The sequence below is a fragment of the Salvelinus fontinalis genome, chromosome 9 (genome assembly GCF_029448725.1).
Source record: "Salvelinus fontinalis isolate EN_2023a chromosome 9, ASM2944872v1, whole genome shotgun sequence".
NCBI lineage: Eukaryota > Metazoa > Chordata > Actinopteri > Salmoniformes > Salmonidae > Salvelinus > Salvelinus fontinalis.
This window is the reverse complement of record NC_074673.1, coordinates 61,045,228-61,072,320: the sequence shown is the minus strand read 5'-3', so window position 1 is coordinate 61,072,320 and position 27,093 is coordinate 61,045,228. Positions and strand designations below refer to the sequence as shown.

At 43.8% G+C, this 27,093-nt stretch overlaps 1 protein-coding gene across 1 annotated transcript; it reads right to left on the bottom strand.

Annotated features, from left to right (window-relative positions):
• Window positions 1-3,731: 3,731 nt before the first annotated feature.
• Window positions 3,732-13,635, bottom strand: faxdc2 (fatty acid hydroxylase domain containing 2). Its single transcript, XM_055935000.1, has 9 exons — window positions 13,486-13,635; window positions 11,923-11,999; window positions 11,367-11,464; window positions 11,067-11,170; window positions 10,360-10,481; window positions 8,999-9,204; window positions 5,633-5,738; window positions 5,292-5,458; window positions 3,732-4,693 (listed from the first exon to the last, which is right to left on the bottom strand). Exons 2-9 carry the CDS (start codon window positions 11,995-11,997, stop codon window positions 4,537-4,539), a joined length of 1,035 nt encoding a protein of 344 aa, XP_055790975.1. The 5' UTR covers window positions 11,998-11,999; window positions 13,486-13,635; the 3' UTR covers window positions 3,732-4,536.
• Window positions 13,636-27,093: the final 13,458 nt, after the last annotated feature.

Genomic DNA, 27,093 nt, shown 5'->3' with positions numbered 1-27,093 from the left:
AATCCAGGGCGACCCTGAGCATGGCGCACCATTGGTCGACAACAGAGAGTCTCCCGTAATGCGCCATTTAAAGTGGTGGAATGGCACCTTGTGGACTGCGGGGAATTTGTTTATTTTTCCATGCCTCTTTTGTTTTTTCACCACTCTGAACAACCGAGTGTCTGACTGTGGGGAATTGACTCTTTTTATTAAGCTTACATATGGTGGACACAACACCCATGAACACCGTGGAACTTGGCTACCCCAAGTTTAAACAATGTGTCTAAGTGCCAACGTTTGCCTGAAGCCCGGTCCACTCTGGGTTCGAAGGCTTCGGCTTCCAGTGACGTACCCCAATTGGCCATGGTATTTGGGAGTACTGTTGTCACAGCGAACATCTGGGGAGGGGACCGTGCCATCTCTCCTTTCATCGAGCTAGGTGCACAGGGGCTGCTGCCTCTCCTGCTCTGCGGAGGGACCAGCTTTCACTTCACCCATGGGGGTAAAACAGTGCCTGTGCCAAGCAGACTGGTGCTGGTCTTGTAGAACAGAACAAGGCTTCTGTCTGCAGACGATGTCGCCGCAGCAGCAAAGGTCCTCCAAAGGAGAACCATGTGGAGCGCCACTTCCTGCTTTCTATCCCCAAAACGAGACTGTATAAACTACATGGCCAAGCCAGACAACCTTGTAGGAGAAATCTGCTCGTCCAAGTACAACTGGCTGTCTTTCTCTGGCACCTGCGACAAAGTCAACCAAAGGTGCCGCTGCGTCACCACAGTAGCACCCATGCTTCTCCCGAGCACCGAGACGCTGCAACGGGAAATGCACAAAACCAAATCGGCCGTAGGAAGAATCTCATCTATGTGCTCTGCACGGGGCTCCCCAGCAGCCAGAACCATGGGCAGGTCCACACCAGCTCAGTCTGAAGCAATGTGACAGGATGACACCCCCTGTGCCCGGTATACCTTGTCAAGCTGCGCCCCCGAAAAACTAAAGTACGGTGGAAATGCTTTTATGCGCAAATTTTTATATAAAACCATCATATTGAAGTGAACTTGGAGTCATACGATGACGTGTGGTCCTCCCGCTGTGACTCATCGGGCAAGCATGCAGTTTATTAGTATTTTTTATTCGGTACATGGGAATTTAACAGCAAAATACATTTTTATGTGCACTACGTCATCACGCACAGACATTTGTCCGCAACTGTCCGCAACAAGTCAATTTGATGGAAACATCACTGGTGGGAAAATAATACTTGAATATTCGCATGAAAATCTGTTGCCAATTTGATTGAAACCTAGCTACTGTTGGTTCCTATTTCAGTCAAGTCTTTGGTCCCATTCACCTGGGTCAAACAAAAACACTGGTTGAAAAATAGTGCCTCCCACTAGCCAGGCTCTGGCTGCATGATGCAGCTGGTGAGAAGCAACTGTGGCTGGTGAGAAGTAATTGCAGTGACTTGATGGCGACTGCATGTCCTTTGATCACACGGTTTTTGTAAAGTTCATGCAGTCAGCATGTAGGTGCAAGTTGGACAATTTTTATCCCTATATACAGTGGGGAGAAGAAGTATTTGATACACTGCCGATTTTGCAGGTTTTCCTACTTACAAAGCATGTAGAGGTCTGTGATTTTTATCATAGGTACACTTCAACTGTGAGAGACGGAATCTAAAACAAAAATCCAGAAAATCACATTGTATGATTTTTAAGTAATTAATTTTGCCACCATTGGTCTTGATGACAGCTTTGCACACTCTTGGCATTCTCTCAACCAGCTTCATGAGTAATGCTTTTCCAAAAGTCTTGAAAGAGTTCCCACAAATGCTGAGCACTCGTTGGCTGCTTTTCATTCATTCTGCGGTCCAACTCGTCCCAAACCATCTCAATTGGGTTGAGGTCGGGTGATTGTGGATGCCAGGTCATCTGATGCAGCACTCCATCACTCTGCTTCTTGGTCAAATAGCCCTTATACAGCCTGGAGGTGTGTTTTGGATCATTGTCCTGTTGAAAAACAAATGATCCCACTAAGCGCAAACCAGATGGGATGGCGTATCGCTGCAGAATGCTGTGGTAGCCATGCTGGTTAAGTGTGCCTTGAATTCTAAATAAATCACTGACAGTGTCTCCAGCAAAGCACCCCCACACCAACCTCCTCCATGCTTCATGTTGGGAACCACACATGCGGAGATCCTCCGTTCACCTATTTTGCGTCTCACAAAGACACGGCGGTTGGAACCAAAAATTTCACATTTGGACTCATCAGAACAAAGGACAGATTTCCACCAGTCTAATGTCCATTTCCCATGTTTCTTGGTCCAAGCAAGTCTCTTCTCTTTATTGGTGTCCTTTAGTATTGGTTTCTTTGCAGCATTTCGACCATGAAGGCCTGATTCACACAGTCTCCTCTGAACAGTTGATTTTGAGATGTGTCTGTTACTTGAACTCTGTGAAGCATTTATTTGGGCTGCAATCTGAGGCTGGTAACTCTAATGAACTTCTGCAGCAGAGGTAACTCTGAAACTGGCTCTGCTGAAACTGGCTTATGAGAGCCAGTTTCATCATAGTGCTTGATGGTTTTTGCGACTGCACTTGAAGAAACTTTAAAAGTTCTTAATGTTCCGTATTGACTGACCTTCATGTCTTAAAGTAATGATGGACTGTTGTTTCTCTTTGCTTATTTGAGCTGTTCTTGCCATAATATGGACTTGGTCTTTTACCAAATAGGTCTATCTTCTGTATACCACCCTACCTTGTCCCAACACAACTGATTGGCTCAAACGCATTAAGGAAAGAAATTCCAAAAAATTACTTTAAACAAGGCACTACCTCATGAAGCTGGTTGAGAGAAGGCCAAGTGTGCAAAGCTGTCATCAAGGCAACGGGTGGCTACTTTGAAGAATCTCAAATATAAAATACATTTTGATTTAACACTTTTTTAGTTACTACATGATTCTGTATGTATTATTTCATAGTTTTTTTTACTACTATTCTATAATGTAGAAAATAGTAAAACATTCAGATAAACCCTTGAGTTGGTGTGTTTAATCTTTTGACTATCTTGAAGAGATTAAGTAATACATATTATTTTGGGGACAGTTAATTGGATAAACCATTGATCCATGGGGGCGGCAGGTAGCCTAGCGGTTAAGAGCATTGGGCCAGTAACTGAAAAGTTTGAATCTCTTTGACTAGGTGAAAAAGCTGTTGTGCCCTTGACCAAGGCACTTAACTTGAATTGCTCCTGTAAAATCGCTCTGGATAAGAGCTTCTGTTAAATGACTTCAAATGTAATCCAGCTTTCTGGAACAATTCCCTTATCTGGCCACATCACTGATGGATGATGTTGTTTTGATGAATACTGCTGCAGATGAATGATTGTGTGTGTGTGTGAAAGAGTGGAGAGAATGAGAGTAAAAAAGACAATTCCCAGATGTGACGATGAACGCTGACTGTGCCAGAGCTTTGAAACAAATGAGGTGTTGTTTTTTTGTTAAGGTTTTATTCTGCAACAAGGCACAGTTTATGAATTACGGGTCATGTAAAAATCTATACCGACTCCCAAATCTCAACCCAGGAGCCAGACTCTACACAACACTTTAAGAACCAATTGATCAATCAATACAGATCATAAAAATGGTGACAAAGATGATTATATGGTTTTCCATAGACCAGAATCCACAAACGTACTAACAATAAGCATACTGTAATAAATGGACTAATATAAGGTTTTCTCCAGTTACACAGGAATCACTCAAAGAAATGCCTCTTTATTATCAAGTGCCAATTACAGTAATAAAGCGGCATCCAACAATCGAATTATAAAATGTAGGATTTATAATTAAAAAGAGGTATGTCCCGTTCTTATCTCCAAGCAGCAAGTTTATACTTAACAGCGGAGAACAAGGTTAGACTGAAAAGGTAGAAAGTGCTACTGCTAGGAACGTTATAACAAGATGAAACAAAAGTCTTCTGATCAAGTAGGCAAAAAGTAGTCAATTACCACGATGTGTTTTCAGTGTAGTGAGGTGTTTTGTAGAGTCAGGGATATGACGTAGATGCACAAAGTAAACAGCATATTGGGTCAACTTCCGCAACAACTAAGAGCGTTGGAGCATGAGGCCAAACTTCTCCCCTGTTTTTGTCCCGCGGCTACCACGTAAGAGCGTGAAGCAAACCCGTGCACGTGCGCAGATACCGCGTGTGACTGTGAGAGCAAAGTCTTACATCTTGCTCATCGCATTATCTGCGTTGCTGCTCACGCAACGTCCTTTTGCTGACTCTACCTTTAATAAGAACTCCACTGTCTCGACTACCAAGATTAGAAAGGAACTGTGGGAGAGGAGCCATCCCAGTGCCAGACTTGAGGATGGGAATACTGATTCTCTTGTACGTCCTTTCTCTGTGCACTTGTTCACTTCATCATAGATTTTCCTCTAGCTTACACCAATCCAATGCTTTTAACCGTATGGACGAGTGCACACTACAGGAGTAAGGAGAGATTGTTGGGAAGTAGCTGGGGGTCAGAAGTGACGTTTGGCTTGGGGGGGGAGAATCACTGGACCTTCTTGGGGGGGTCTGGGATGCTCTCGGTCAGAGGGGTGAGGCTGAGGAGCAGGGTGTGACGCTCGTAAGCCTTGGTCTTCCTGAAGTTGGCGTCGGTCCCGTGTAACCGGTCCAGAACCCCCAGGACTCCAAAGTTCTGGTTGAACCTGCAGAGACGGAGGGTGCATAATTACTACAAAATGAAACAGTGTGCTGCTCTTAACGTTTCCTCCTTTGAATTTGACATGTACATTGCCAGGCTAAAACCACAGACTCGCTGTGTTTCAGGCAGGCTAACTAGTCCATGGAACAAATCCCAAACCAATCCCCCACCCTTTTGCACGTATCAACTCCCCTTTTCGGATCAGGTTTAATAAGGATTAGATTTAATAAGCATAAGCAATATTACAGAAAAATGACACCTAGCCTTCAGAAGAGATATGTGGAGGAGCTATTACCGTACTTTTAAGATCTGCCATGGCCGGCAGAGTCAACAAAGTCCAAAGAACAAACAAAGAACTGGACAGGGATTCACAGTAATAAAATGAATATGCCAAGAACAGTGTGCACTATATCAGTTTACAACTCAAAGTCCCCTCTGGGAAAATTAAGTAATTCTGTGTATGTCCCAAATGGCACCCTATGCCCTTTATAGTGCACTACTTTTAACAAAGTCCCATAGGGCTCTGTTCAAAAGTAGTGCGTTACATAGGGAACAGGGTGCCATTTGGGACGCAAGCATATCTTGCATAAGACAGGACTCACTTGAGGTGGTGGTAGTCGTGGAACTCGGGGGAGGGCAGGAAGGGGAGGTGGTAGCCACAGTGGGAGATGGTGGTGCTGACCAGAGCCAGAGCATACCACAGGGTGGTTGTGACCAGGTGGGAACCCAGGATAACAGGGCCGATCAGGGCAGGCAGCATGTTGGACAGCTGGGGATGGGGCAGGACCATCAGCAACATGGTTTTACATTGTTTAGAAATACGCTATATGGTTATAAATGATCTGCTTACAAGATTATCCACAATGCAGTGTTTCAAGCTATGGTCCCCTAGTTTGACTTTGAGAGAGAAAGAAAGAAGAGTGGACAGGCATAAAGTGCTCACCACGTGCTCCAGAGGATGGGCGTAGAGAGAGACCACTCCGATGGGAGCCGTCCACTCATGGTGCTGCTTGTGGAAATGCTTGTAGAGGGCAGGATGGTGAAACAGCCTGACAGGGAAGGGATCACAAGTTAAATGTCAGAGAGGTGTCAGACGGTCGAAGATACTGTCAGGGTGAGTTGTATTTTCACTCTCAGCTCTCTGACCAAACATATAAACACAACATGTAAAGTGTTGGTCCCATGTTTCATGAGCTGAAATAAAAGATCCCGGAAATTTTCCATTTGCACAAAAATAATTATTTCTCTCACATTTTGTGCACAAATTTGTTTACATCCCGCCTTTGCCAAGATAATCCATCCACCCGACTGGTTTGTCATATCAGGAAGCTGATTAAACAGCATGATCATTACACAGGTGCACCTTGTGCTGGAGACAAAAGTCCACTCTAAAATGTGCAGTTTTGTCACACAACACAATGCCACAGATGTCTCAAATGTTGAGGGAGCGTGCAATTGGCATGCTGACTGCAGGAATGTACCAGAGCTGTTGCCAGATAATTGAATGTTCATTTCTCTACCATAAGCTGCCTGCAATGTCATTTTAGAGAATTTGACAGTATGCCCAACCGGCCTCACAACCGCAGACCACGTGTAACCACGCCAGCCCAGGACCTCCACACCCAGCTTCTTTACCTGCGGGATCGTCTGAGACCAGCCACCCGGACAGCTGATGAAACTGAGGAGTATTTCTGTCTGTAAAATTAATTCTGATTGGCTGGGCCTGGCTCCCCAGTGGGTGGGCCTATGCCCTCCCAGGCCCACCCATGGCTGTGCCGTCCCAGGCCCACCCATGGCTGTGCCCTTGCCCAGTGATGTGAAATCTATAGATTAGGGCCTAATGAATTCATTTCAATTGACAGATTTCCTTACATGAACTGTAACTCAGTAAAATCGTTGAAATTGTTGCATGTTGCGTTTAGATTTTTGTTCAGTATAAGTTCTTTGCCACAGCATTGAATGTGCTTGTAACATTTAAATTCCTGCACTAGCACAAAACATAATCCTTTGATCATGTTGTCCCTTTACTCAGTGCATAGCCAATAAAGCACTAAAATGTAAAAGTGGTATGTGTACCTTCTACAGGCTGATACATTCTAGCTGCCTATTAAACCAGAGGTTGACCCCTCTCTGGTGACAAAGGGTCACCAAAAAACAGCACTTAGAAAGCATTTAATACCCCAAGTGATATTTCTGGGGATAAAGCCGATGGCTGTAAATCAGCTATTGGCACTTTAAAGTGATAAAGATGTCTAATCCCTGGTTCACTCTGGCCTTGCAAGATGGCTTATGTTTTGACAAGGGCCCAGGCACTTGGAGGCAGCTGGAGAGTGAACAGTGATAAGGATGAGAATATACAGTACCTAAAGAAAATATGCACACCCTTTGACTTTTTTTGTGTATTAAAGTTAGATTTTTGGGGTTCACTGGCCTACACACAATACCTGATAATGTGAAAGTGGAATAATGTTTTTCAATGTCATTTTTTTTTAAAATGATTGAAAAACTGAAATGTCTTGAGTCACTTATGTTTTGACAAGGGCCCAGGCACTTGGAGGCAGCTGGAGAGTGAACAGTGATAAGGATGAGAATATACAGTACCTAAAGAAAATATGCACACCCTTTGACTTTGTTTGTGTATTAAAGTTAGATTTTTGGGGTTCACTGGCCTACACACAATACCTGATAATGTGAAAGTGGAATAATGTTTTTCAATGTCATTTAAAAAAAAAATGATTGAAAAACTGAAATGTCTTGAGTCACTAAGTATTCAACCCCTTTGTTTTGGCAAGCCTAAATAAGTTCAGGAGTAAATATTTGCTTAACAAGTCACATAATAAGTTGCATGGACTCACTGTGTGCAATAGTGTTTAACATTATTTTTGAATGACTACCTCAACTCTGTACCCCACACACAATTATCTGTAAGGTCCCTCAGTCGAGCACTGAATTTCAAACACAGATTCAACCACAAAGACCAGGGAGGTTTTCCAATGCCTCACCAAGAAGGGCACCTATTGGTAGATGGGTAAAACAAGAAAGCAGACACTGAATATCCCTTTTAGCATGGTGAAGTTATTAATTACACTTTGAATGGTGTATCAATACACCCAGTCACTACAAGGATATAGGTGTCCTTCCTAACTCAGTTGCCAGAGAGAAAAGAAACCGCTCAGGGATTTTAAAACAGAGTGTAATGGCTGTAATAGGAAAAAACTGAGGACGGATCAACAACATTGTAGTTACTCCACAACTCTAACCTAATTAACAGAGTGAAATAAATTAATAATAATTATATATATATATTCCAAAACATGCATCCTGTTTCCAACAAGGCACTAAAGTAATACTGCAAAAAATGTGGAAAAGCAATTCACTTTTTGGCCTGAATACAAAGTGTTAATTTTGAGGCAAATCTAGTACAATACATTAATGTGTTCCACTCTCCATATTTTTATGCATAGTGGTGGCTGCATAATGTTATGGGTATGCTTGTAATCGTTAAGGACTGGGGAGTTTCAGGATTAAAAAAAAAAATGAATGGAGCTTAGCACAGGCAAAATCCTAGAGGAGAATCTGGTTAAGTCTGCTTTCCACCAGACACTAGGAGACAAATTCACTCTTCAGCAGGACAATAACCTACAACACAAGGTCAAATCTACACTGGAGTTGCTTACCAAGAAGACAGTGAATGTTCCTGAGTTGCCGAGTTACAGTTTTGACTTCAAAAATCAATGGCAAGACTTAAATGGTTGTCCAGCAATGATCAACAACCAATTTGACAAAGCTTGAAGAATTTTGAAAAGATTAAAACGGGCAAATGAACACACAATCCAGTTGTGGAAAGCTCTTAGAGACTTACCCAGAAAGACTCACAGCTGTAATCGCTGCCTAAGGTGATTCTACAAAGTATTGACTCAGGGGTGTGAATACTTAGTAAATTAAGATAATTCTGTATTTCATTTTCAATAAATCTTCTAAAATGTAAAAAAAAAAAAAAAAAAGGGGGTATTGTGTGTAGATGGGTGAGAAAAAAAAGCCATTTCCTCTATTTTGAATTCAGGCTGCAACAACACAATGTGGAATAAGGCAAGGGGTAGTAATACATTCTGAAGGCACTGTCATGAGTATCTTGTCATTGGAACCACTCAGATCAACGTGTCCATTTCCCCACATGCATATGTCTGTCTATTGTTTGTCTGTGAAACATCGTAACCGTTCGCTTATCTTTGGGTACGGCATTTTCCCCACCAATCAATTATTCCTGACAAGGCACTGTATTGTATATGAGAAACGATGCTGCCATCACCTGTGTGAGTAGTAGAACATGAGCTCCTCCAGCACGGCGCAGAAGGCCATCTCCAACAGGCCTCGGTGGAAGGTGGGCAGCTCTGGGCCGCAGGGATTCCCCCTAGAAAACATAACCGCCCAGCACACCACCACCATGGGAACAGAGATGAAGAGCTGGTTGAGGACCACCATCTTCACAGCGTGGCGCAGCTTCACCGGGTCAACCTACGGGACGGGGACAGTTTCGGTGGCAAATGTCAGGTCTCCGTTTTCTTCAAGTAATCAATTATCGTCACCCATTTCTGCAATCATTAGTCTTGTTTGTTGTTCACTTAGTTGAACTTGTTTACTTCAAAGTCTTCAATTTCTGCTCGTTTTTAAGATGTAAGTAGGGGGTCCTATTTTATTGTTTTACCATCTTCCTGCGGCTACGCTCGTTTGTCGTGTACTTAGAATATAATTACTCTAGCTCGCGTCATCAATCTTTCTTAGGAAACCACAATGTAGCACATGACAATAAAGTCATTCGCTGATAGTGTGTTCGTCCGTCTGAAAGAATTTGGCTGGTATCCATGACAAATCCACAGATGTACAAATCAAACACTCGCTACATACATCACTGTCTAGCCGATTTAGAGAGGCCATAGTGACATCATAGTAATGTTAATTCAGGAATTTATTTATTCCAAATTAATTAAACAGATCTATGCTTTATAATCAGATAAAGAGGTTATGTCCAGTTGGTAAAGTATAGATATCCTCTCATGTTTTCTGAGCTTTGCACCCTCACATTCAAAAATCATCATTGACCTTTGAAACTTGGGGCAGTTCTTCAATATCTGGCTACACTATTTGGTGAGTATATCTAGCTGCATTTGGCATATATTATAAACAGGTAATGTTTATGACTGATAAGTGCTTTGAGTAAAACAATGTCACTTAAGTATCTAATCTTCCACAGATTGCAGGAGATGGCAGGCTAGGGTAAACACTTTAAGTAACCAGCGGTCCTCAGTAACGGCAGTCGTTCCCTCGCTAGTGTCCTGTAAAACAACGTCCATTAATCAAACTCGGTAAGAGGACATTGGTCCGATCGACTGATGGACATGCTGATCATAGACACCTGAGTTTTTCCTGACCACGGGACCTGAACAGGAGAGAACCTCCTGGCCCCATTGATGGTGACTCTGAATTTCACAACACACATGCTAGTACAAACACACACGCACGTGAGAGCACACACACACACAACTCCGTTCACGAGAGTGAAATGTGAGGCTTTCATAAGGATGAGCCTGATTACAGCCATTCCTGTCTACTGTAATAAATAGAGTTCATGATGAGATACAGGTGTGTGAAACAGGATTAGACTGACTGTACCGGGTTGTTCTTGTCCACCTGTATCCTGTAACGGGTGATGAAGTTGGGCATTCCAGTGTAATCAACCAGCATGAGCAGAAGATTGGACCCCCAGAAAGCCACAAAAGGCACACACATCGCCCCTGTTCAGCACAACCGAAAATCAATGCATTACATACAACACAACAACCGCATCATGTACACGTGAACCAAGTCAAGATACAGCAAGATACAGCACGCCCTAACATTGTCGAAGAACAGCTCAGCAGGTTTCACTCAATCAGTACATTAACATCTCATAAAAAAGTGATATAAAACCAAAGATGGTGACTGAAGTGCCAAAACGGTCACTATTTTGCTTTTACAGCCTCTTTACAGGGAATAGGGTGCCATTTGAGCCTCAGCCTTTACAAATCACATGACGTCACCTCTAGACAGATGTTTGTGCCTGATAATTGACGGAGCATAAATACACTTCACAACTCAATTCTGGGGAGAAGAAGAAAGAAGCCTAAACTTTTTTTATGTTGTTTTGTCTTTATTATATCACCCAGATATCGGCGCTGTGGAACATCAGAATTCCATGAGAGAGTTGTACTGGGCTGCTCGCCACCGTCTAGTTCTTCCTGTTCCTTTGTGCAGCACATAACACTTCCTTTAGTTTACGTCGGATGTTATTTCCAGCGGGACACCGGGCTTCAGATCCCACCAGCTACATTGTCTCTTACCGGCATAGAACAAGGCTGTCTCGTGTCCCTCCCACCTCTGGTGTACTTTGGTCCACTGGTTTTGCCAGAAGTCTCCCGATGCTCCCCAGAACCTCTGCAGATGCCTGGGGGGCACAGGGGAAAGGCTATGGTTACAACTCGTCCCACAAAATCTGTGGTTGCGATAACAATTCAGTGTTGTTCTTATCACTCTAAATGGAACCAATTCATATCATTCCAGTGTTCACAGTGTAAATATTGCATTCATTGGGTAATGTTTGTTCTGAAATCATCCCTACAGTGGATGTTTGGTGTTATTACCATGTCACGGAGTTCCCAAAGGCTGCCAGGACGAAGAGGCCAGATCCAATGACGATGATCGCTTTCATCACCGAGTCCAACAGGCCTCCTGGAGCGTCCTATAGGAAGAGAAAACAACATTTACATGAAGAAATCTGCTCGCTGGCCCAACAGTCAGGTTGTCTCCACAACTCTTTACTTTTCAATTGCTCGCTCTCTCAAGTCACCTTCTGCAATGATCCCTATTCCCTCAACTCACATCACCATGTGTATGAACTGGATCTAGAATTCTCTCTGCACTGGATAGAATGAAAATGCAGTCCTGCAAGTTAGACCTGTACTGACGTGTATCCAGATAAGTACAGTCAAGTGGCATAGGTCACTCCTTTTAGCTTGCTATGTCTCATTGCAAAACAATGGCACGTGACACAGAGTACAAGGAGTGAGACGTTAGCTAAACAGACTGCTACCCAGGCTAGAAAGAGAGTGCCTATGACTCAGTCGTACTTGTTCAACAAATGATTTGTAAACATCCAGATGTCAATTACACCACGTGATTCAGGGCGGATGTTCTTACCTGTCTTTGACCGCTTGGGTTCATTTGGACAGGGACCTGGCCTTTGCTGTTCATTTGAGTGACTTCACCAGTCATGTCTTAAAAGAAAACACATTTAAATGTATAATGCAGGCTACCATACTCTTATGTAACAGGTTTTCTTTTCACAAGCCCTGGCGGGCACTTTTGTATTTTTTGCTGTCCTGCTGGGATCAAACTTTATTTTCCACATGCGCCAAAAAACAACAAGTGTAGACTTTACCATGAAATGCTTACTTACAAGCCCCTAACCAACAGTGCAGTTCAAGAAGAAAATATTTAATAAGTACACTAAAATAAAAAGTAACACAATAAGAATAACAATAAGGAGTACAGGCTAGTTGAGGTAATCTGTACATGTTAGATCAATTCCAATGTTTTATGATTGATTTATATTGTCCAAAGTCCTGTCTTATCATATGATTTTACAACAATAGATTGTGGCTGGAATGTACAGTTGCAGGTTGATGTATAATCTGATTACCATTCATTTGAGCTCGATTTTCAAACAAATTCCTGAGGATAAACAAGCAAGATTGGCATGCATTCTAACAAGATTAGTGAAAACAATCTTACCGAAAATGACTGTATAGAAGTGTGCTTCTATGCTTCTTAATTTTTTTAAAACGTGTTCTTTAACAAAAGCTTGCAGTGAAAAATGGCATAATCTAATCAGGGTATATCTGTTGGATCGACCAGACAACAGCCTATTTACACTGGGCAACAAAAGCAGGCTAGTGAAAATTCTGCATAGGCCTAACTAACCCAATATGTAGGCCTACTATTTAAGAGCCTAAACATTAACCATACGTGTTATTAAGGTCCAAGGAACTTATTCAGTACGTCCTTTTCAGGAGTCGACTGGCTCTGACAGCCATCTAAACGTGCATCGATTCTCAATTGCGATACGGTTCTAGGAACATAAAGCACTTCACTTTCATATCACATCAAAATACACACACTGTAGGCTACACTTGTTTTAACCGGCTTTGCAGTCAACAGTATTTTTCAGCGATAACACATTTCTGGCACCCTTCTTTATGTTACACACAGGTGTTTGGCGCGTACTAGATAGTTCATTAGCACAAGTGGTCCCTTGGTCTTCCACGCTATAACGTGGAGATGGTCGCGTGGGAATAATACCCCTGTAAAGGTGTGTATCAATTTGAAGGTTTTGTTTTTTTGGGAAAATTGGATCTCGCTGATATGAAAGATAAGGTCCTTATGTTCCCAGAACCGTACCGCAAGCAGCGCGTGTTAATGTTCAGACCGAGCGTAGGGGCTCTTACAAAAACACTCATTACTGAAGACGCCTTCCTCCAATGATGTGTACTGGAAATGAGAGTCATGATCAAGGACTAAAAAAGACAGTTTGCTAAACAGACTCAGACTGCCCCGTTGACTGACTACAATAATATTGTACAGATTGCATAAGGCTCGGTGAAATTGATAGCCTATAGAACACAGTAAACTCCAGATCAGTATCCAATCCAACGTCAATAGAAGATGAGAGCAATAGGTAGATACGGGTAGCCTACTACTTACTGCTGTAGTTTCCTCCTCCGATCGCAATTCACGCAACTATGTTTGTAGTCGGTAGGTTATATAGAGCCTATTATTTTACATACAAGTCGCAGCTTCAATTGGATGTATTTACAACCCGATGCGACTTATGATTGGTGGATAGATTGTCAGCTGATCGTGGAGAAAAAAAAAGCTCAAAGCTGCGCTGTCCTTTATTTTCGTCTCGATGATGGCTTTTGTAATCTTCTGTCTTCTACATGTATTCAGGTGAAGGTTGAACGAACTGTTAATGGCCTTTTGTTATCGCCTTTCACCTCAAACCCTGGCCGGGTTGAGCGGGTGATTTTCAATTTTTTTATTCCCTGGGAAACGTTATAGCAGTCTTTACTCACACTCGTCCTTTTCCTCTGGTTAGATTCAAGATTGTGACTGAATTGGTCCACTGTCAATTCCAGATCTTAAATTGATCCTGTGTTTCTGGACCAGGCATGCAAAGGTTTAGTATAGAATAGAAAATAATAACTTTATTTTTCCTGTGAGGGTATGTCTTATGTTGACTTTGTTACACAACATTCAACAAGTGGTAACCATACCTTTCTTATACAGGGAAAGGGTCCGAAAAATTCCGAGGTCAACTTGGTTTTATATTCGGACATTCAACAGACATTCGCCAAAAGCCATTTAAAATGGTAAAAATCAATAACTAAATGATTGTCACGGAAACATAAAAATGGATGTGGTTTATTCTATAAATGTTGGCATACTTTTACAAACGTTGTTTTGAGGAAAAAAATCCAGTTTTGATTTGATAGAGGGCATGTAGTTCGTCTAGAGGGCGTGTGGTCAAAGTTCTAATCTGTTATAGTCTGTTATATCTTATTAAAATCAGCCTGGCATAAAATGCTGCATCTTCAGTCATATTAAATTAGATTACAGGAAAAAAACTACAGGATGAAGGGGTCAGGCCTGACTAAGAAAGAAGACAGGTGGATGGACCAAGAGGACCAACACAACCAAGAGGATCAACATGGACATTCCACAGTGAAGATAAGGAAAACTATCCATAACATACACTACCGTTCAACAGTTTGGGGTCACTTAGAAATGTCCTTGTTTTTTGGCCATTAAAATATCATCAAATTGATCAGAAATACAGTGTAGACATTGTTAATGTTGTAAATGACTATTGTAGCTGGAAACGGCTGATTTCGTCTTTCGTACAGAGGCCCATTATCAGCAACCATCAAATCAAATCAAATGTATTTATATAGCCCTTCTTACATCAGCTGATATATCAAAGTGCTGTACAGAAACCCAGCCTAAAACCCCAAACAGCAAGCAATGCAGGTGTAGAAGCACAGTGGCTAGGAAAAACTCCCTAGAAAGGAACCTAGGAAGACACCTAGAGAGGAAACAGGCTATGAGGGGTGGCCAGTCCTCTTCTGGCTGTGCCGGGTGGAGATTATAACAGAACATGGCCAAGATGTTCAAATGTTCATAAATGACCAGCATGGTCAAATAATAATATTCACAGTAGTTGTCGAGGGTGCAACAAGTCAGCACCTCATGAGTAAATGTCAGTTGGCTTTTCATAGCCGATCATTGAGAGTATCTCTACCGCTCCTGCTGTCTCTAGAGAGTTGAAAACAGCAGGTCTGGGACAGGTAGCACGTCCGGTGAACAGGTCAGGGTTCCATAGCCGCCGGCAGAACAGTTGAAACTGGAGCAGCAGCACAGCCAGGTGGACTGGGGACAGCAAGGAGTCATCATGCCAGGTAGTACTGAGGCATGGTCCTAGGGCTCAGGTCCTCCGAGAGACACATCACTCCTGTGTTCCAATAGCTAATCCAAATGTATTATTTTAAAAGGCTAATTAATAATTACAAAACCCTTTTGAAATTATGTTAGCACAGCTGAAAACTGTTGTCCTGATTAAAGAAGCTATACAACTGTCCTTTTGACTAGTTGAGCATCTGGAGCAGCAGCATTTGTGGGTTCGATTACAGGCTCAAAATGTCCAGAAACAAAAAGTTCCAAAACATGTACTGCCTGTAATGAACTCCAGCTGGCTTAAAAACTTGAACAGTCTATCTCCTTTCCCAGTTTCATCGACACTTTTGAAATCCCGCTTTTCCAGATACAAAGCGAGTTGTATCTAATAAAGTGACCACTGGATCTATAGACGTTCCAGAATGTGTTCTGGGATTACCCGGGGTATTAAACATTTGGCTGTAAGCGTTGAACAGTTGAATCTATTACCTCAGGAGATGGTACCGTTCAGCTTGTCTGGGGATGACAAAGAAGGACTTCAACAAAGCCAAAATAGAAAATGATTGGAAGTGGCCTCTTCGCTGATAAATTAGAGACTTATAAATACATGACTGTTGTGCCTTGTAACTACTTTAAAATGTGGAACTGTTGCACTAAAAATGCAAACATTGATTTGGCATACAACTTAAGATTGTAAACATTGTACAACTTTATATAAGCATTGTCTGACTTCATGTAGAACAAATTGCACTTGAAAATAACATTTTTTTAAAAGTTATTGCAAATATAGGCATATTTTAACTTTTTTTCTGCGACAATCACTGAATTAGTTATTGATTTCTTCTTTAAATGTAATATTTGAGATTTTATGCATTTCTATCAAATCAAAACTGGAATGTTTACTCAAAGCAAATGTAAAAGTATACTAGACATTTATAGAATAAATCATATCTAGTCTGAAGTTTCTGTGACAAACAGTGAATTTAGTTAATGATTTTTACATTTGTAAATGGCTTTTGGAGAATGTCTGTTGAATGTCTGAATGTGTGAATATAAAACCAACTTTACCTCGGTCTGAAAAATAGGTATATGAGTGTAATTGTTTGCCTTGGCATGAGAGACTGATTAAACAGATTTTCGAACATAATCTATGTGAGAATATCAGGAAATGACAAGTCCTCTGTCTGCCCCAGCTGTCCTACTATGCCAGTTGCATGTGTTTAACTAAAAGTATTGCTTCTCCCAAGAGTTTATGGATTGATGTCAGATGACTATAAATCATTTGTATAACTCAATCTCTGTCATATTATGGAGATGTTTCATATTAGTGATTGAATGCTGTATAGTTAAAGTGCACTCGACAAGTTAATGTATTCCCTTAATGAAAACAGTATGTTATGTCAGCATGTATTTTGTATACCAGCCGGTAACCCCTGCCAACAAACGCTACTCATGTAGTCAGACTTCTTTTAGACTCTGCTGAAAGAACAAAAGGCCACAGCATCTCTTTCAACTTTCACCTGATTAGCTTTGCCTAAATTGCCTTACAGGTAACTTGTCTGCTATATGGCATTTAGAGAAGCTCCAATGCACCTGCTAATAACCTACTGTACTCTGGAGTGCATTTCACTACTGAAACATTGTACTGCATGTACTGCAACATTGTTGTGTAAAATAATTAATAAGCCAGTGTACATTGGGGAAGACTGGGTTTTGGGTGAAAGATAATTCAATAATATGATGTAAGTGAGCCAATCTTCAAATCTAGCCAATTAGCACTTGACTTTCACTTTCTAGAATTTCATCTCTGACCTCTAACCCCAGACGGGTCACAGGAAGATCAAGGTCTCGTTCCAGGCAGACTATATTGCAGAAGTGGCATTGCATCAACCAATGGCAGGCGTCTGCAATGTATTCAGCCTAAAACGCAGCCTTCCCAAGTGTCCGGCATTGGCATGGTTGGACTGACTGTTAATTTACTTTTGGTAGAAACTAGAGGTAGTATATTTTCTTAACTCTAATTCTTGAGGTGCATTGTTGGTTAAGGGCTTGTAAGAAAGCATTTTATGGTAATGTTCGGTGCATGTGACAAATACAATTTGATTTGATTAGTGGAGTTATCAGACAGCACCTGATGTGGAAGCTCACCTCTGGCCTTCTAGATTAGATGTCTTGTTCAAAAGCCTAGATAATTGAGACTAGATCAGAAGAGACTGGTGGTGTTTCAAAAAAATGTAAAGGAAAGATGGCCATACCTGTAACGATCGCCGTAATCCTCCTCCTCGGACGAGGAGGAGAGGCGAGAAGGATCAGACCAATATGCAGAGTGGTTAGTGTTCATATTTAATGCAAATAGACAGAACACTTAACATACAAAAACAACAAACGTGACAAACCGCAAACAGTCCCGTGTGGTACATACACAGACACGCGATACAACCACCCACAGCAACCACGTGAATCACAGGCTGCCTAAGTATGATTCTCAATCAGGGACAACGATTGACAGCTGTCTCTGATTGAGAATCATACCAGGCCGAACACAAACAACCCAAAAAGAAAATAACACCTCGACAACCCACCCCAATTCACGTCCTGACCAACTAAATAAACACAAGAAAAAGGAAAAACAGGTCAGGAACGTGACAATACCACTTCAACCATGTGAAATTCTACAATCCATTTACAATCCATTTGTTGGATGGTAATCTGCTCTTACCATATTTGTTTTATTAGCACTTATGTATTTGTTAATGCTTTAGTAAGATTTGTAAGGGTCTATATCAATGGAAAAATATACAAGCATTTCCCTCACCAGACATTATGCCAATGAAAATGTATATTAATGTAATAAAGTAGATGCCAATGATAATGTACACCCTCTCGCTCTCATTGCTGTAATGACTTCTAGTGTGGCAACAGTCTCACTGCACCTGCACACGCTCATAAACTCAGCAAGAAAAGAAACGTCCCTTTTTCAGGACCCTTTCTTTCAAAGATAATTCGTAAAAATCCAAATAACTTCACAGATCTGCATTGTAAAGGGTTTAAACACTTTTTCACATGCTTGTTCAATGAACCATAAACAATGAATGAACATGCACCTGTGGAACGGTCATTAAGACACTAACAGCTTACAGACGGTAGGCAATTAAGGTCACAGTTATGAAAACTTAGGACACTAACACTAAAGAGGCCTTTCTACTGACTCTGAAAAACACCAAAAGAAAGATGCCCCTGTTCATCTGCGTGAACGTGCCTTAGGCATGCTGCAAAGAGGCATGAGGACTGCAGATGTGGCCAGGGCAATAAATTGCAATGTCCGTACTGTGAGACACCTAAGACAGCGCTACAGGGAGACAGGATGGACAGCTGATTGTCCTCGCAGTGGCAGACCACGTGTAACAATAGCTGCAAAGGATCGGTACATCTGAACATCACACCTGCGGGACAGGTACAGGATGGCAACAACAACTTCCCGAGTTATACCGGGAATGCACAATCCCTCCATCGGTGCTCAGACTGTCCGCAATAGGCTAAGAGAGGCTGGACTGAGGGCTTGTAGGCCTGTTGTAAGGCAGGTCTTCACCAGACATCACCGGAAACAACGTTGCCTATGCACAAACCCACCGTCGCTGGACCAGACAGGACTGGCAAAAAGTGCTCTTCACTGACGAGTCGCGGTTTTGTCTCACCAGGGGTGATGGTTGGATTTGCGTTTATCGTCGAAGGAATGAGCGTTACACCGAGGCCTGTACTCTGGAGCGGGATCGATTTGGAGGTGGAGGGTCCGTCATGGTCTGGGGCGGTGTGTCACAGCATCATCGGACTAAGCTTGTTGTCATTGTAGGCAATCTCAACACTGTGCGTTACAGGGAAGACATCCTCCTCCCTCATGTGGTAACCTTCCTGCAGGCTTATCCTGACATGACCCTCCAGCATGACAATGCCACCAGCCATACTGCTCGTTCTGTGTGTGATTTCCTGGACACATTATTCCATTTCTGTTAGTCACATGTCTGTGGAACTTATTTAGTTTGTTTCAGTTGTTGAATCCTGTTCTGTTCATACAAATATTTACACATGTTAAGTTTGCTGAAAATCAACGCAGTTGACAGTGAGAAGATGTTTCTTGTTTTGCTGAATTTATGTAGCAGATCGGGATCTGTGAAACTCACTCCTCAGCCTGAAGTGTCTCCACTTGCGCTGGCGAATAGCTCACTTTTCGTAGGCACGACTGGGTAAGATGCTTTAGGGTGGCCGCTGTGTGTTTGCGAGGCAGAGTTCCTGTTTGAGCCTTGGTACGAGCTGAACCAGGAGGAAGCGGTAAGCCTTCTCACTAAGCAAGCAGTGTGACATCCTTTACACATTAACATCCAACAATCCAACCTCTGCCAAGATGTTTGATATTAAAAAGGGTTTGATAGGCTACTATTGAATGCTGCTGAATCGCCCCACATCAATCACACATTTCATGTAAAACTGCCCTTTTCGTCCTGCTGTTGCGCTTGTTTGCACTGGGGTGAGACACAGTGGTGCCGGCACAAGATGTCGGTCGGAAAACTTACCTTAATGCAGGGATGGGATACGCCACTGTTCGTCATTTGACCTTTATCCACACTGATACATCGAGAAGATTTAAATGCTGCTAGTTTCCCATGCTAGCTAGTAGTAGCCACAGCAGCAATTATAGAATGGCAAGTCGCGTTAAACAACAAAGGAGCTGATTGGCTCACTGCCATTCCAAAATTGCTGTGGTGGCTACGGCTAGCTAGCATCAGGATGAAAAGGGCAGTTCCGACCTCAGTACAACTCAGTGTAAACAAGCGTAACGGTAGGGTCAGAATCTTCTGGTAAGGGCTTAGGAATAAGGGCGTGTGAAATGGAAATGGCCGAGCAGCCGCACACAAGCGTAAGATCACCATGCGCAATGCCAAGCGTATTTGAGATTCTTCGCAGTTGCCACCCTTTGCCTTAATGACAGCTTTGCACACTCTTGGCATTCTCTCAACCAGCTTCATGAAGAATGCTTTTCCAACAGTCTTGAAAGAGTTCCGACATATGCTCAGCATTTGTTGGCTGCTTTTCCTTCACTCTGCGGTCCGACTCATCCCCAACCATCTCAGTTGGGTTGAGGTCGGGTGATTGTGGAGGCCAGGTCATCTGATGCAGCACTCCATCACTCTCCTTGGTCAAATAGCCCTTACACAGCCTGGAGGTGTGTTTTGTGTCATTGTCCTGTTGAAAAACAAATGACAGTCCCACTAAGTGCAAACCAGATGGGATGGCGTATTGCTACAGAATGCTGTGGTAGCCATGCTGGTTAAGTGTGCCAGGAATTCTAAATAAATCACAGACAGCGTCACCAGCAAAGCATCCCCACACCTTCACACCTCCTCCTCCATGCTTCACGGTGGGAACCACACATGTGGAGATCATCTGCTCACCTACTCTGCGTCTCACAAAGACACGGCGGTTGGAACCAAAAATCTCAAATTTAGACTCATCAGACCAAAGGACAGATTACCACCAGTCTATTGTTCATTGCTCGTGTTTCTTGGCCCAAACAAGTCTCTTCTTGTTATTGGTGTCCTTTAGTAGTGGTTTCTTTGCAGCATTTCCACAATGAAGGCCTGATTCACACAGTCTCCTCTGAATAGTTGATGTTGAGATGTGTCTGTTACTTGAACTCTGTGAAGCATTTATTTGGGCTGCAATTTCTGAGGCTGTTAACTCTAGTGAACGTATCCTCTGCAGCAGAGGTAACTCTGGGTCTTCCTTTCCTGTGGCGGTCATGAGAGTGAGTTTCATCATAGCGCTTGATGGTTTTTGCGACTGCACTTGAAGAAACGTTCAAAGTGCTTTAAATTTCCAGATTGACTGACCTTCATGTCTTAAAGTAATGATGGACTGTCATTTCTCTTTGCTTATTTGAGCCCTTCTTGCCATAATCTGGACTTGGTCTTATACCAAATAGAGCTAACTTCTGTGTACCACCCCTTCCTTGTCACAACACAACTGATTAATGCGCTTGAGCCAACTTTTAACAAAGCACACCTGTTAATTGAAATTCATTCCAGGTGACATGAAGCTGGTTGAGAGAATGTCAAGAGTGTGCAAAGCTGTCATTAAGGCAAAGGGTGGCTACTTTGAAGAATCTCAAATATAAAATATGTTTTGATTTGTTTATCACTTTTTTTGGTTACTACATGATTCCATATGTGTTATTTCATTGTTTTGATGTCTTCACTATTATTCACCAATGTAGAAAATTGTAACAAATAAAGAAAAACCCTTGAATGAGTAGGTGTGTCCAAACTTTTGACTGGTACTGTATATGCAGTGGCAGAGCCAGGGGGAAATTCCCCTTCAAGTAACCTTCTGTTTTATGCAACCATACCAAACATAACATATCATACTACTTTGAGTGTCACGGATGTACATTTACTATCCAGCTAATGACACCAATGGCTCTCAAACTGAACTTGGATCCGCGTTAAGTAGCAATGATATATTTTACCACCGTCGTCTTACGACAGATATCACATTTTATTTGTCACGTGCTTCGTAAACAGCAGGTGCGTACTGACAGTGAAATGCTTACTTAAGGGCCCTTCCCTACAATGCAGAGAAAGAAAATAGAGAAATAATAGAAAAGTAAAAAACGTAATAATAAAAGTAATACTAAATACACAATGAGTAACGAGTAATAATAACTTGGCTATATACAAGGGGTACCAGTACAGAGCCGATGTACAGTGGTATGAGGTAATTGAGGTAGATATGTACATATAACTAGGAATAAAGTAACAGATAGTAAACACTAGCAGCAGTGTATGTGATGAGTTAGTGCAAAAAGGATCGAAGCAGATAGGCCAAGTATCTATTTGGCAGTCTTTAGCAGTCTTATGGCTTGTGGTTAGAAGCCTTTCAGGGTCCTAGACTTGTCATGTGCCCAAACAGCTGAAAAGAACCCTTGCCAAAGTCCAAATTGAACAAAAATGTTGTCATACTATATGCACAAACGGTTTCGAACTCTTTAGGCTGGGAAGCATGCGGATGCCTTTATTAGAGAGAACAGTCTATGACTTGGGTGGCTGGAGTCTTTGACAATTGTAGGGCCTTCCTCTGACACCGCCTGGTATAGAAGTCCTAGATGGCAGGTGAGCTCAGCCCCAGTGATGTACTGGGCCGTCCACACTATCCTCTATTAGCGCCTTGCAGTCGGATGCCAAGTAGTTACCATACCAAGCCGGGATGCAGCCAGTTAAGATACGCTCTCAATGGTGCAGCTGTATAACTTTTTGAGGATCTATGGCCCATTCCAAATCTTTTCAGGCTCCAGAGGGGGAAGAGGCATTGTCGTGCCCTCTTCACGCCTGTGTTGGTGTGTTTGGACCATGATAGATCAATCCCAAACGTGAAGCACGGGGGTGGCAGCATCATGTGGTGGGGGTGCTTTGCTGCAGGAGGGACAGGTGCACTTCACAAAATAGATGGCATCATGAAGAAGAAAAATGATGTGGATATATTGAAGCAACATCTCAAGACATCAGTCAGGAAGTTAAAGCTTGGTCGCAAATGGGCCTTCCAAAAGCACAATGACCCCAAGCATACTTCCAAAGTTGTGGCAAAATGGCTTAAGTCAAGGTATTGGAGTGGCCATCAGAAAGCCCTGACCTCAATCCTATAGAAAATGTGTGGGCAGAACTGAAAAAGCGTGTGCGAGCAAGGAGGCCTACAAACCTGACTCAGTTACACTAGCTCTGTCAGGAGGAATGGGACAAAATTCACCAAACTTATTGTGAGAAGCTTGTGGAAGGCTACCCGAAACATTTGACCCAAGTTAAACAATTTAAAGGCAATGCTACCAAATACTAATTGAGTGTATGTAAACTTCTGAACCACCGGGAATGTGATGAAAGAAATAAAAGCTGAAATGAATAATTCTCTCTACTATTTTTCTGACATTTCACATTCTTAAAACAAAGTCGTGATCCTAATTGACCTAAGACAGCAAATGTTACGAGGATTAAATGTCAGGAATTGTGAAAAACTGAGTTTAAATGTAACGTCCTAACCAGAGTTATTATGTGTTTTGCTTGTTTATGTTGGTCAGGACGTGAGCTGGGAGGGAATTCTATGTTGTGTGTCTAGTTTGTCTGTTTCTATGTCCAGCCTAATAGGGTTCTCAATCAGAGGCAGATGGTAATCGTTGTCCCTGATTGAGAATCATATATAGGAGGCTTGTTTTGTGTTGTAATTTTGTGGGTGTTTGTTTCCTGTCTCTGTGGTTGTCTGCACCAGATAGGTCTGTCTCGGTTTTTGCACATTTTGTTATTTTGTATGTTGTTTGTAGTGTTTCACTTGTTCTTTTATAAAACATGTTGAACACTAGCCGCGCTGCACTTTGGTCCTCTCCTTCACCTATGGAAGAAAGCCGTTACAGAAACACCCACCTAACCCGGACCAAGCAGCGTGGCAACGGGCAGCAGCGACAGCAGCAGTGGTACAAGGAGGAATGGACATGGGAGGAGATTCTGGACGGAGAAGGACCCTGGGCAGAGCCAGAGGAGTGTCGCCGTCCCAAAGCGGAGCTGGAGGCATCAAAAGCGGAGAGGCGACATTATGAGGCGCTTGCAAGGCAGAGTGGCTGGAAACCCGAGAGGCTCACCCAAAAATTTCTTGGGGGGGGGGGGGGGGGGATAAAGGGGAGTGTGGCGAAGCCGGGTTGGATACCTGAGTCAACTCCCCGGGCTTACCGTGGAGTGAGAGGGCGTCGTACTGGTCAGACACCGTGCTATGCGGTAAAGCGCACGGTGTCCCCAGTACGCGTGCTTAGCCCAATGCGGGCTATTCCACCTTGCCGCACTGGTAGGGCTAGGTTGGGCATCGAGCCGGGTGCCATGAAGCCGGCCCAACATATCTGGCCTCCAGTACGTCTACTCGGGCCGGCGTACATGGCACCAGCCTTACAGGTGGTGTCCCCGGTTCGCCTGCATAGCCCAGTGCGGGCTATTCCACCTCGCCGCACTGGCAGGGCTACGGGGACCATTCAACCTGGTAAGGTTGGAGAGGCTCGGGGCTCAAGAGCGCGTGTCCTCCTTCACGGTCCGGTATATCTGGCGCCACCTTCCCGCCCCAGCCCTTTACCACCAGTGCCTACACCACGCACCAAGCCTCCTTTGTGTCCCCAGAGTCCTGTGCGTCCTGTTGCTGCTCCCCGCACTAGCCCTGAGATGCGTGTCCCCAGTCCGGTACCACCAGATCCGGCACCACGCACTAGGCCTAATGTGCGCTCCCAGGGTCCAGCATGCCCTGTTCCTCCTCCCCGCACTCGCCCTGAGGTGCGTGCCCTCAGCCCAGTACCTCCAGTTCCGGCACCACGCATCAGGCCTATAGTGCGTCTCAGCCGGCCAGAGTCTGTCGTCTGCCCAGCGGTGCCTGAACTGTCCGTCTGCCCAACGCCGTCTGAACTGTCCGTCTGCCCAACGCCATCTGAGCCATCCGTCTCCCCAGCGCCATCTGAGCCATCCGTCTCCCCAGCGCCATCTGAGCCATCCGTCTCCCCAGCGCCGTCTGAGCCATCCGTCTGTCCCGAGCCGTTAGAGCCGCCCGTCTGTCCCGAGCCGTCAGAGCCGTTCGTCAGTCAGGAGCCGCTAGAGCCATTCGTCAGTCAGGATCTGTCAGGGCCGCCAACCAGACAGGATCTGCCAGAGCCGCCAACCAGACAAGATCTGCCGGAGCCGTCAGTCAGCCATGAGCGTCTAGAGCCGTCAGCCAGTCATGAGCTGCCCTACGGTCATGAGCTGCCCTACGGTCATGAGCTGCCCTACGGTCATGAGCTGCCCTACGGTCATGAGCTGCCCTACAGTCATGAGCTGCCTTACAGTCATGAGCTGCCCTACAGTCATGAGCTGCCCTACAGTCATGAGCTGCCCTACAGTCCGGAGCTGCCCTACAGTCCGGAGCTGCCCTACAGTCCGGAGCTGCCACTCAGTCCGGAGCTGCCACTCAGTCCGGAGCTGCCACTCAGTCCGGAGCTGCCACTAGTCCGGAGTTGCCTCTCTGTCCTGAGCTACCTCTCTGTCCTGAGCTACCTCTCTGTCCTGAGCTACCTCTCTGTCCTGAGCTACCTCCAAAATCATGTGGGGGCCTTGGGGAGGATTCTTAGGCTAGGGTCGTGGGCGAGGGTCGCCACTCAAAGGACGCTAAGGAGGGGGACAAAGACAGTGGTGGAGTGGTGTCCTCGTCCACCGCCGGAGCCGCCACCGCGGACAGATGCCCACCCAGACCCTCCTCTTGAGTTGTAGGGGTGCGTTCGGAGTCCGCACCTCAGGAGGGGGGTACTGTAACGTCCTGATCAGAGTTATTATGTGTTTTGCTTGTTTAGTGTTGGTTAGGACGTGAGCTGGGTGGGAATTCTATGTTGTGTGTCTAGTTTGTCTGTTTCTATGTTTCTATGTCCAGCCTAATAGGGTTCTCAATCAGAGGCAGATGGTAATCGTTGTCCCTGATTGAGAATCATATATAGGAGGCTTGTTTTGTGTTGGGATTTTGTGGGTGTTTGTTTCCTGTCTCTGTGGTTGTCTGCACCAGATAGGTCTGTCTCGGTTTTTGCACATTTTGTTATTTTGTATGTTTGTAGTGTTTCACTTGTTCTTTTATTAAACATGTTGAACACTAGCCGCGCTGCACTTTGGTCCTCTCCTTCACCTATGGAAGAAAGCCGTTACATTAAATGTATTTGGCTAAGGTGTATGTAAACTTCCGACTTCAACTGTATCACTACTGTTGCTCCTATCTTAAAGATATCTTGTCTCTTATCTAACCAGTGAACGTGTGGCTGTGACCGCCCTGTCAATGCCTGTCATCACTGTTTGATATCTTTTACTGCAGATGAAAACCGAGTCATCCTGAAGTGTGGGTGTCCGTGTCCCTTTCTTCTGGGGGGCTATGTGAAGTTGGTTACAAAATTGGTGCCGTGACCCGGATCTACAAGATCAGCCATCGCCGATCACCGGGGAATACAACAGTGCTCCAGAGAAGAGGACTACATCTGCCGTCAACTTCAAGAGACAGTTATTTTGAATATTCGTCATGAATCACATGTCCTCACCAAAAAATCCAGGTACTCTGGTCGAGCCCAATGGCCCACTTTTACTGGTGACTGAAGACTTACAACCTAGGGGAGTTAACTGTGATATTGTAACCCCCAGTATTGGTAAGGGGGCTCAGATAGCTAGAATAGTAGAGCATTGCTTTTACCGGGAGTCTGGTGTAACGTCAGGCAAATGAACAAGAGGATGTTATTGATCAAACAACAGGTCAGAGTGATGGAGATGCTGATGAAGACATTTACATTTAAGTCATTTAGCAGACGCTCTTATCCAGAGCGACGTACAACTTACAAATTGGACTTACAAATTGGAACTAGGCAAGTCAGTTAAGAACAAATTCTTGTTTACAATGACGGTCTAGGAACAGTGGGTTAACTGCCTTGTTCAGGGGCAGAACGACAGGTTTTTACCTTGTCAGCTCGGGGATCTTGCAACCTTTCGGTTACAAGTCCAACGCTCTAACCACTAGGCTACCATACCATACGCAGCAGAGTGTTACGCTTGATTTAGTCAAACGGATGGGTCAAGAGAAAGACTTGAAACAATACTGTTACCTGTCAGCAAGTAATGTGACTCCATTCAAGGTAGCCGCCAATCTTTGCCAATCTTGGTGTTCTCTGGCAAATGCCAAACGTCCTGCACGGTGTTGGGCTGTAAGCACAACCCCCACCTGTGGACGTCGGGCCCTCATACCACCCTCATGGAGTCTGTTTCTGACCATTTGAGCTGCTGGAGGTCA